Consider the following 11,118-nt stretch of genomic DNA (forward strand, 5'->3'; position numbering starts at 1 on the left):
ACACGCAAATGTTAAATATTTTTGCAAGAACTGTTTAAAATTTTAGTGGGAAAATATTTTTTGGCGGGAAATATTATTCAGAGAGAGAAATCTTTGAGAGAGAACTCTCATTATTTTTCTCACTCTAACATACAAAAAAGTGAGCAATAGTTGTCTCGCTCTAACACTTGTGAGAAAGTTTAAGAAATCATAACCTCAAAAAGAAAAGTGAGTGAGGAAGAAAGAAGAAGATTTTGTTGAGGAGAAATGTCTGATTTTTGCAAATAATCCTAAAATTGTGATGCAATTGCTGGGAAAGTGCAGGAAATTGGCCTGCAGTCAGCTGCACAGGTTTGCAGTGAAATCCCTGGTGGGTCAGGATGTGCGATCCCTTGCTACTGTCACGCAGAATTTAGCCCAGAATCCTCGTCTTTTGCCACGAAGAGAAGTAAACAAATTCTCCGGGAAAATTTGGTTGGCAAACTCTTCAGTTTTTATTTTAATTTTCCAGGAAAAAGCCTTCCGGGATGAATTCAGAGCAATGGTGGGACTCCTGGAGAGATCCACAGGCATTTCCCGGAAGGATTTCATGAGATTTATCCATCAAAACAGCAGGAATAGGCAGAATGAGAAAAGTTCCGGAAGTGGTCAGGAGGGAGATGGTCAGAAGAAGGGGAACAATGACAATGAGGAGAAGATGATGTCTGTGCTCATGAAGACAGCCCTGTGGATTGCAACAATTTACATTTTCATCACAATCCTCACAATGGCAGCCCCGGGAAGGGATCGTCCGGAAACGGGCACGAGGTACGTCTCCTGGAATGAATTTGTCCACCACATGGTTGCCTCTGGGGAAGTGAAGGAGCTCATTGTTCGGCCGGACTTGGAAATGGTGACAATTATCCTGCACGATGGGGCAATTGTGAAGGGGCGCCGGGTGCTGAGTAATGTCTTTCACATGGCCATTGCGGATGCAGCAAAATTCGAGGAGAAGCTGCGTGATGTGGAGAAGCGTCTGGGCATCAAGGAGGGCGTCACGGTGACGTATGATAGGAATAGTGAGCTCGGAGGGAGACTCTTCTTCATGTTTGTTGTTGCAATGATTGCGCTGAGCTTCCTGACCAGGATGAAGGGCGTAAAATCTCCCATAAGCATGGATTCCTTCACCCAAATGGGACGTGCAAAGTTCACCCTTATTGATCCTGTGAGTGAGGGCAAGGGGGTGCTGTTCAAGGACGTGGCAGGGCTGCAGGAGGCAAAGCAGGAAGTTGCGGAGTTTGTGGATTACCTGAAGAATCCCCAGAGGTATCAATCACTGGGTGCTAAAGTTCCCAAAGGTGCCCTCTTGCTGGGTCCTCCAGGCTGTGGTAAAACCCTCCTGGCCAAGGCGGTGGCCACTGAATCCCAAGTTCCCTTCCTCAGTATGAATGGATCGGAGTTCATTGAGATGATTGGCGGTTTGGGAGCTGCCAGGGTGAGAGATCTCTTCAAGGAGGGCAAGAAGCGTGCCCCATGCATCATCTACATCGATGAGATTGATGCCATTGGGAGGCAGAGAGCCGGAGCCGGTGGAATGGGGCAATTCAGCTCCGGAGAATCCGATCAAACTCTCAATCAGCTTCTCGTTGAAATGGATGGGATGGCTTCCAAGGAGGGAGTTCTCATGCTAGCCAGCACAAATCGAGCAGATATCCTCGATAAGGCTCTCCTCCGTCCGGGACGCTTTGACAGGCACATCCTCATTGATCTGCCCAATCTCTCCGAGCGGAAAGATATCTTTGAGAAGCACCTGTCAGGGATTAAGCTTCAACTGGCTCCGGAAAAGTATTCCCATCGTCTGGCCACACTCACTCCCGGCTTCTCAGGGGCAGACATTGCGAATGTCTGCAATGAAGCTGCCCTCCATGCTGCCCGGACAAATCAACCACTCGTGGCTGAGAAGGATCTCGAGTATGCCGTAGAGCGTCTCGTGGGGGGCACAGAGAAGCGTTCGCACGCCCTCACGCCAACTGAGAGGCGCGTGATTGCCTTCCACGAGTCCGGGCATGCTCTCGTTGGGTGGCTCCTGCCCAATTCAGATGTCCTCCTCAAGGTAACAATCGTCCCAAGGACAAGTCTGGCTCTGGGATTCGCCCAGTACACCCCAAGTGAGCAGAAACTCTTCACAAAGGAACAGCTTTTCGATAAGATGTGCATGGCGCTGGGAGGAAGAGTTGCTGAGCATTTGATCTTCAACAGGATCACCACAGGTGAGGGATTTTTGTAAATTTTATTATTTTTTGAATTTATTTCTTTATTTTTCATGATCATTTTTGAAAATTTTGCTGTGAATTTTTAATTTTAATATTTTTGCTGAAAAAATTAACCCTTCTGTGCGCTTTGAGATTCACGAGTTTATGAACCATTTACGAGTCATCTTGAAACTAATGATAATTTAATATTAATTAATAATAACTTTAGTGCCTGTACCTACTGCCCTTCATTTTGAAAAAAAAAAAAAACATTTTAATGTTCTTTAACCCTCCGTATACTATGAAGGGTAGGTGACCGACCCCAGAGCTATATTTCGATTAATTGCGCCTTAGTTCTTAGAGGTATAGAACCAAGTTTCTGGAAATAAGTTCTTTGGTTATCTGAGAAGATTATGTCAAAATTTGAGGTCAATCCGACCACTAGAAAAAAAGTTATTAACAAAAATGTAAGAAGAGGGAATTCAAAAATTGGTGTAACGGTCAAAATTCCAGTTTTCTTCCATTGTCACTCTTTGTCTCTTTTTAGAAGATTCTAACCCCAAAAAATCCTTGGAAAAATCATCAAAAATCCATTTAACACTCGGAGGACTTTACTGGTACTTGCTACCAATTGAAACCTTAAAATCGTCACAGAATAAAATCTATTGGACTTATCTCGATGAATTTAGCATCTATGTGTAGGGAATTTTAATTACTTTAAGATAGCAGAAAAAAAATCTCGAGAAAAGTCTTTTCTTTGGAAGATAATTTAGGTCAAAGTTAGAATCCAACGTGGAGGATCAAATTGGTAATAAGTACCAGTCAAAATCTCATACATTTTTGCCATTGTTTTGAGGTTAGGTTTCCCCATATTTCCCAAATAAAGTACTCTTGTTCCATTTTCCCCGAGTGAAAAACATTAATATGGACTAATTTTATTGCTGGAAGTGACTAAAAAGTTACTTTAAGAATCAAAGTTTGTGATGATTTAAGCGTAATAATACATAAATTATGAAAAATTGTAGCTAAAAAAATCGTTTGAATTGGCAATTTTGCATCGATTCGACGCAATTTTTTTTTAGTGACGATTTTCTCAATTAAATATTTAGTAATTATGTGTAGGAATGCTTGGAGGAGATTGAGAATTAGTAAAACTTTCGATCCTTGCTCAATAAACTGATTAATAATTAATTATTGAGCATATTTTATCAGCTGCTAGTTATTACCAATTTGATCCTCCGCGTTGTGCCAAATATTGGGTCCTCCAAGTGTTAAAATTTATTTTTGTGTTCTAAAATGGACAAGACTTCTCAGGGAGTACTAAAAGGAGTGCATTAAAGCTCATTTGACCGAAACAATTCGCTTTTTTTTTGCGAAAACTTCTATGGGGTCGGTTATTTACCCCAATAGTACTGCGCGTAAGTGTTTTGGTCACAGTATACGGAGGGTTAATCCTTTTTTTGTTTTTGGAATATAAAAATTAATTAATGAATAAACTTTGCAGCACTTTATTCTTTTTTAATTAAAATTCTACATAACCTAAAAAATGTCCTGTATTAAAAATAATCTTTTAATTTTTGAGAGTATTTTTTTAGGTTATGTAGAATTTTTGTTTAAAAAAAATGCTATTAAGTTTAATAAATTATTAATCGATACTTTTTAGCATTAAACTATCATTTTCTAGTTTTTTTTTTATTAAAATAATGAATGAAGGTTATAAAAGATTAAAAAAGAAATGGATAAAATCGGTTAAATCTCGCTGTCATGAAAGGGTTAACTGAGTACTAATATCAATAATTCGAACTGGAGGTTAACACGGTTTACACAAAGCTTAAAAATATAATAAAACCATTTTTTTTTGAATTTCAAAAATCATAAAAAAATCTCTAAAAACTTAAATAAATTCCAAACTTAGAATTTATTAAAATAGAAGACCTTAAAATGGATTTGAATTGCTTCTAAAAAGACATACCTTACCTGCTAAAAAAACTCTAAAACTAATCCCAAAGTGATCTTTATCTCTCTTAATACCTCTTTGTAATCTTTTTCCCTAAATTGGGATGAGAGATTTGAGGTGTGAGGTTTTCCCCAGGTAGAAATTCTTTGATTTTGCACCATTTATCGGATTTGTGGGGAATATTGGAAAATTTCTTTCAAATCTTTTCCAGGAATTTCTCTCCAAAATTGAGAAAATTAAATTTTAACAGTTTGAAACTGAAATACAGTGTTGTCTCGTAGTATTACGTTCTTGCTTGAATTTGAGACAATTTTGCGATGTATTTGAATTTAATTCTCAATATTTAACCATTTGACGTCATTGTGAAACAAAGAAATATTGAAATATTCGATTTTTTCATCATGCTATTTATTCTATTGATGATTTCCAAGGTCATTTCTCATTTAAAACTCCTTTTTGGCTTCATTTTTACGTAAAATTTTTATATTGGAAAAATGATTTTAATTTAAGAAAATAGAATGTTTCACAATTGGATTCTTTGGATCATGCGTTGATACAAACATGAAACAATCAATTTTTCTGAATTTTAATGAATTCAATTGCTTTTTCAATTTTATAATGTGTAGAATTTACGTAAAAATGAAGCCAAAAAATAACGTTTTAACTGAAAAATATCCTCTGGCAGCATCGGTAGAATAGCTATTGCGATGAAAAGATCAAATGTTTCAATGTTTTTTATGTTTCACGTGGACGTTAAAGGGTTAAATTTTAAGAATTCTTCATGAAATTCTTAAAATTCTCAGCCAAAACGTCTATTTTGACCCCATTAACGTAAATTCAAAGCATTGTAACTTTGAGCAACAATTAAAATTGAAGTTCACGAGAATAGAATGTTTCACATTTTGGGCCGACATATAACCTAAATAACAACGAAGGGTTAAAAAATCAAGAAAACGTTCTAAAGCGAGTCATCACTGTACAATTTTCTTTTGAATTTTCAAACGGCTTTTTAGGAGCCCAAAATGATCTGGAGAAGGTGACAAAGATCGCCCATGCGCAGATCACAAAATTCGGGATGAACGACAAAATCGGGCCAATGTGCATCCCAGAGAATGAGGAAGACAGCATGGCCACGGAGAAGCCCTATTCACGTATGTTGGGCAACATAATTGATGTTGAGGTGCGCAATCTCGTTGCCAGTGCGTACAGTAAAACCGAAGAGATTCTCCGAGAGAATCGGGACTTGCTCACGAAGGTAAACGAAGAGCTCTGCAATTCCAGGAAGAAATTCCGAGAATACCTTCCAAGTGAATCACGTTCTTTTGCTTCTTTTCTTTCCCTCTTCTGCCTGCAGTTGGCTGAGACATTGCTTGAGAAGGAGACGCTTAACTACGATCAGGTTGTGGCTTTAATTGGACCACCACGGTACGAAGCTGCCAAGAGGACAATTGAGCCAGTGGAGTTTGAGGATTCCCTGAAAAATCTCTCAGCGAGTGAAAAATAAAATGTTTTTAGTGAGAATGTTTTTGTAAAAAAAAATAATAGCGCGATCATTTAGTAAAAGACTAAAGCAATAGATGACTCTGTCTTCAGTCCTCCACATGTCCCCGCATATAGAGAAATCTTCCATCTCACTCATTGGAATCTGTCAGAAGTTGAGAGTTTTGTGTGCGATCGAGTTGTGATTGAGTGATCTTGAAGGTGCGCACCTTATTTTTTTTTAATTGATCGTAATTTCTCTTCCACGATTAGCAGCTGAATACATTCATTGAACAAAGAGACAGAGGGTAAGTAAGAGTTGGTGAGGATCGCAGTGAGATCATCCAGTGGAGCCTTAGTGATGCGCAATTCCCGTGAAGGGGGCGTCTCAGGTTGTGATCTTGCGGAGATCGCGCAGAAGCTTCCGTGAATGTTTACATAAACTCCACACTTAATTTGATTGTTTATTTAGAAAATTGAAAGAGATTCTCCAAAGCTGTGGGGAATTTATTTCTGGCTTCACTGCGATCGATTGATCTTTGTGCTAAAAATTAGTTTTTTTTTTTTAAATTAAGAAAAGAAAATTTTCTCCTGAAAACAGATTAAGAGATTTTCGCAAAAGATCGCAAAGATGACAAATAGGGATCATCTTGTGTGGATTGGGATCACTTCGGTGGTTCTGTTGGGTGTTTGTGTGCACCTCTCGTACAGCTGCAATGAGATGGTTTGTGCCTCAGTCGTGTCAAAGTGCATGCTAACGCAGAGCTGCAAATGTGACCTGAAGAACTGCAGCTGCTGCAAGGAGTGCTTCAACTGCCTCTCCTACCTGTACAGCGAATGCTGCAGCTGCGTGGAGATGTGCCCGAAGCCCAATGAGACCAAGAATGCCCTGTCCAAGAAGTCTCACGTTGAGGAACTCGAAGGCGTCCCCGGGCTCTTCAATGCCCTCACCGATGAGGCGGATATCGACGAGAAGTGGACCATTTTCACCTTCCCCGTGGACTTTGATGCAGCCCTCTACGGGGCCAAATTGGATCGTGAGCACACCTTCTACGTTCACAGCTCAGAGCAGGATCTCGAGTCCGTTGCAAAGACCGAGAAGAACATCGTGACGCTCAATTGCACTGTTGCCTACCTGTCTCAGTGTATGTCCTGGAATAAGTGCAAGGATCACTGCAACAGCATGGGGGCTACCAGCTACAGGTGAGTTGCAGCAAATTTCTCTTTTTTTCTTCATCTCTTAAATTAAGAGATCACTTTTGGGATAAAATTTTTAGAGAAGATCTCTTCTCATTTACTTTCTTACAAGGATTGTGTTGTTAGGGTGAAGTAGGAGGGCAGAAAAATCCTCTTTTCACCAGAAAAAAATGTGAAAATCTTGGAAATGTTCTAATTTTTGAGAATTTAAAAAAATTCACAGACATGTGCGACAAAACAGCAAACCTACCCATTTGAATTTAATTTTGTTTCTGAGGTTTAACTTAACTGTAAATGTTACAAGATAATTTTATTCTCCTCTTATAAAATATCTTTTATTCGAGATTCAACGAGACTTTTTATTCAATATTTTGGTCAAGCGCATTTCCGGGCAGAATTAAGCCGTAAAACATATAATTTAGGTCTGGAATAAAGCTTATTCCTAAAATTTCTCTAACTTAAATCTCCTTTTCAAAACTCGAGATATTTTCCCTCCTATACTGGGCTTGTCTGCCTTTCTTTCCTTTATCAAATCTTCCTAATTCCCCTGAAATTAAATTACAAATTAATCTTCTAATATTTCTTTATTCCATTTCTCCTGTTTCTAACCTAACTTTTGTACCTTTCTTTTCTTCAATTTTCTGAGCAATTTTCTTTGATTTTTCTATTAATACATAATTTTCTTACTCTACTAACTATTTTCAATATAATTTTCGCAACTTACGTTCTATATTAATCAATAAATTACAAGAATAAATGGAGAGTACGATACACTTTAACTTTCTTCAATAAATGTCCTTCCATTATAAATCTAACCAGCTTGAAGTATGCGCTATTCGATACAAATTCAAAGGTTTAAACTAAAATGACTAAAACAATCTTTAACACTTAAAAAATATTTCTTCCGATTTGAGCCAGTTTTAACCCATGGAGGATCGAGGTTTCTAACCTCAAAACTTTGATCTTAATTTTTTCTCAAAAAGAAAATTTTTTTTCTAACTTTTCTTCTACGAATTTGAGCTCATTAAATTTTTCGAAGCATAGATTTAGAAATTATCGCGATATGTTTAATAAATTTTATTGTGACGATTTAAAAAAATCGAATTGGAAGCAAAATCACTTGGAGGACAAAACTGGTAATCGCTGCCAATTTGACTTTATTAACCCTTGGAGGATTTTGCTGGCCACCGTGACCAATTCGACATTTTTTAAATCGTCACAGAGTAAAATCAATTGAAGATATCGTCAAAAGAAAACTTGGAAAAATATTTTCTTTTGGAAGAAAGTGAAGGTCAAACTTCTGAGGTACCTAGATCCTCCAAGTGTTAAACCGCCATAGATTAAAATCTAGGGGAGAGCGGGGTTAAAAAAGTCACTTAAGGGTTTAGAAAAAGCTCAAAATATCATATTTCTCAAATAGATAAAGCGAGATGTATAGCTCATTTCTTTAGGAAATTTACTGCCCTATAACTCTTTCTCAGATTATTTTATTGTATCTAGCTAGGAAATATGATATTTTAGGCTTTTTCCAAACCCTTAAGTGACTTAATTAGCCCCGCCCTCCCCTATCCAACTTATCTTGATAAATTCTACATTTAATTGTAGGCGACTTTAAGTTTTAGAAGTTCGTCAAAAGAAAATCTTGAAAAATTTTCCTTTATAATAGAAAATTAACCTCAAATTTTGAGGTTAGAAATTCGTGTCTTCCAAGTGTTAAAATATATTTTTAATATTAGGAATAGCCATAATAAAATAAAAAAAATATTTTGAAAACGTTCAGGAAAAATTTCTTCTGAACTTTTTTGAGGCTTTTTATATCTTTTTTCAATTAAATATCTTTGCTGCTGTTTTTCCGCACATCAGTGTAATTTTTAGGATTTTTTTCTTTTTATCATTAATTTTATCTTTTGTTTTTAGCTTCAATTTTTTAATTATTAATTTTTTTTAATTTAAAGCCTTTCCAGTGAAATTTTTGAAGAAAAAAACCATAAAAATTCAGCAATTTTTGGACAAAATTAAAAGAATAAATCTCTGTGAATTTATTGAAATCGATTTGTAAGCAGAATGCATTTTTATGGAAAATATCTGTTCAGTCTGTTCCCATTTGTTGGGGAGAGGAAATAAATGAAGTATTATTAATCCATTGAATATGTCGACAAATCGACAATTTATTTATTATTGTATTAAAGCTCTCAATTTCGTAAATTATTCACGAATAAAATCATTTTTTCCGCGCATTTCCGCATCTGCAGGACAATGTGGAAAATGTTTTTTATTAAACTGAGAAATTGATTGATTTTTTTAGCTTTTTTTCTGCATTGAAAAAATAATTTTTAAAAATGTTAAATTCAGTTAAAGTTTGAATGAGAAAAAAATGTTTGATTTTCTCTGCAGATGGTTCCATGATGGATGCTGCGAATGCGTGGGATCGACGTGCATCAACTATGGAATCAACGAGAGCCGATGCCTGATGTGCCCGGAGAGTAAGGAGGATGACTTTGAGGAGATGCCGAGTGAGGATGAACTGGACTATGGGGAGGGAATGGGACCCATTGATGGTACCCTTGAGAATAACATGTAAGGAGGCGCTCCCCATGCGCTGCTCTTCCAAGAATACTCTTGCCACGAACAAATCTCCCCCGCAAAGGGGGGCGCGCCCCCTTTTGCACAACAAACTAAAAAAAATCTCTTTACTTATTCAAACGACAACGAGTAAAAGCAAGGAAGTACTTTTGGAAATCAACGTACTTGAAAATGTAATTTTTCTCTCTTTTTTTTGTGGAAATTACTTTCGTAAAACTAAACTTAAGTAAATTATGTGCCTTCACTAAGTGCCTATATAGCTGTAGGTTGTTAAGATTACGATGTAGTATTTTTTTCTGTGGATAAAAGCTCCCACGAGAGCTTTTAGTTGAAGGAAAGTGAGTATTTTTGAACGATTCCGGGCCATTTTTTATCAATGTAAATGATTTTTAATTTTATGTCCTCAAATAAATCATAATATGTATGATGGGTTCATTGTCTTGTCTTTCATTTATCGCCTCAAATTCTCCTCTCGAATGATTTTTCTTCAAGGAAAAGTCCTCCGTGTGGAAGCTCCCGAGTGGAGGATGTGCAAACATGCGGCTCAGTTTCACAATATTAATGACAAAGTGGGAGATTTTCATTGCCACTAAATAAATTAAATTTTCCTCATTCTACACACATTGCAAATACAAAGACAGATTCTCCTTGAGCGAGATTCTGCGCCAAGAAGTATGTTTTGGGGTTTCTAGGCGACGTCACCTAGTTTTTGGTTGCATTAGGAGAGAAAGTTGTTTAGCTTTGTTCACAAGAAAATACCCTCAAAGCCACTCAAGGCGCGAGAAGTGCCTCAAGGAATTACTTCTCTCATCATTTGGATGCTTTGAATGCAATTCTGCATTCAATGTTTCAAGAAAATCAAGATAATTAAGATTTATTGATGGAATTATTGCAGTTTACAAGAGGAATGTGTCTTGGCTAATTAATTTATTTCATTTGTATGCAGATTTTGTGAATTTTTATGCAAATTATTTTATTAATTGATGAAGAATGATAAAGCATGTATGAAATTAAGGAAAAACGTTCTTAAGACAAACTACTAGAATTTTAAAATGAAAATAAAAATTAATAATAATCCTGTAATTTTGTTGAATTCCTTTCCCCAATGAAAGATGTACAATAGCAATTTTTTTTATAAAAAAGAAAGGTAAGTGTCTTGGGAAAATCTGCTAGAAAATTTAAACAAAGTATTTTTGTAGTGAATTTTAATGGCAATCAATTTATAATTCCAGTTTTCAATTAAATACTCAATAACACTTTTTCTTAACCCTTTAACTTTAACGTCCAACATGAAACATAAAAACATTGAAACATGCGCTCTTTTATCGCGATTTTTATTCTATGAATTTTTTTAGAGGACCTTTCTCACTCAGAACGTCTTCTTTGACTCCTTATGTGTGAATTTGATGCATTTGTAACATGGAAAAACAATTACATTCATAAATAATTGAAAAAATAAAATGTTTCACGTTTGGGTCAGCGTATGACCCAAAAAACGTTAAAGGGTTAATTAAAAATATTGTACAAGAACTGCTGGAATTTGCGAGAAAATTTAGTGGATTAGAAACAATTATAGTCCGCAAGGTTTATGAAAAAATCTTGAATATAGATTCCCTAAAAAATTCAGAAATTAACTTTTAATGCAATTTAATATTTAAAGTGTTTTATTTTAAATAAAAAGGAATGTATCCT

At 36.2% G+C, this 11,118-nt stretch overlaps 6 protein-coding genes across 13 annotated transcripts in view; 3 read left to right on the forward strand and 3 right to left on the reverse strand.

The window, feature by feature from the left end:
- Positions 1–11,118, reverse strand: part of LOC129789858 (serine/arginine repetitive matrix protein 1-like) — a 982,101-nt gene that overhangs the window by 372,101 nt on the left and 598,882 nt on the right. The gene's annotated exons all lie outside the window — the stretch shown is intronic.
- The window catches only part of LOC129791241 (fatty acid synthase-like), a 1,176,504-nt gene that overhangs the window by 42,008 nt on the left and 1,123,378 nt on the right, over positions 1–11,118 (reverse strand). The gene's annotated exons all lie outside the window — the stretch shown is intronic.
- The window catches only part of LOC129789856 (glutamine-dependent NAD(+) synthetase), a 932,624-nt gene that overhangs the window by 42,008 nt on the left and 879,498 nt on the right, over positions 1–11,118 (reverse strand). The gene's annotated exons all lie outside the window — the stretch shown is intronic.
- The window catches only part of LOC129789960 (pupal cuticle protein), a 1,201,887-nt gene that overhangs the window by 4,696 nt on the left and 1,186,073 nt on the right, over positions 1–11,118 (forward strand). The gene's annotated exons all lie outside the window — the stretch shown is intronic.
- LOC129789857 (paraplegin) lies at positions 214–5,745 on the forward strand. Its single transcript, XM_055826939.1, has 4 exons — positions 214–427; positions 491–2,228; positions 5,181–5,422; positions 5,522–5,745. Exons 1-4 carry the CDS (start codon positions 281–283, stop codon positions 5,669–5,671), a joined length of 2,277 nt encoding a protein of 758 aa, XP_055682914.1. The 5' UTR covers positions 214–280; the 3' UTR covers positions 5,672–5,745.
- Positions 5,811–9,861, forward strand: LOC129789942 (protein twisted gastrulation). Its single transcript, XM_055827076.1, has 3 exons — positions 5,811–5,954; positions 6,248–6,849; positions 9,238–9,861. The coding sequence occupies exons 2-3, from the start codon at positions 6,278–6,280 to the stop codon at positions 9,422–9,424; spliced, it is 759 nt and encodes a 252-aa protein (XP_055683051.1). The 5' UTR covers positions 5,811–5,954; positions 6,248–6,277; the 3' UTR covers positions 9,425–9,861.

Source organism: Lutzomyia longipalpis, chromosome 2 (genome assembly GCF_024334085.1).
Source record: "Lutzomyia longipalpis isolate SR_M1_2022 chromosome 2, ASM2433408v1".
NCBI lineage: Eukaryota > Metazoa > Arthropoda > Insecta > Diptera > Psychodidae > Lutzomyia > Lutzomyia longipalpis.

What these genes read in the sequence shown, in the direction of transcription:
- LOC129789857 (XM_055826939.1), top strand. Translation starts at nt 281, where the DNA reads ATGCAATTGCTGGGAAAGTGCAGGAAATTGGCCTGCAGTCAGCTGCAC. An exon ending in CTTCAACAGGATCACCACAG is followed by an intron (nt 2,229 to 5,180) that starts GTGAGGGATTTT and finishes ACGGCTTTTTAG; the next exon opens with GAGCCCAAAATGATCTGGAG. An exon ending in ATCGGGACTTGCTCACGAAG is followed by an intron (nt 5,423 to 5,521) that starts GTAAACGAAGAG and finishes TTCTGCCTGCAG; the next exon opens with TTGGCTGAGACATTGCTTGA.
- LOC129789942 (XM_055827076.1), top strand. Translation starts at nt 6,278, where the DNA reads ATGACAAATAGGGATCATCTTGTGTGGATTGGGATCACTTCGGTGGTT. An exon ending in ATGGGGGCTACCAGCTACAG is followed by an intron (nt 6,850 to 9,237) that starts GTGAGTTGCAGC and finishes TTTTCTCTGCAG; the next exon opens with ATGGTTCCATGATGGATGCT.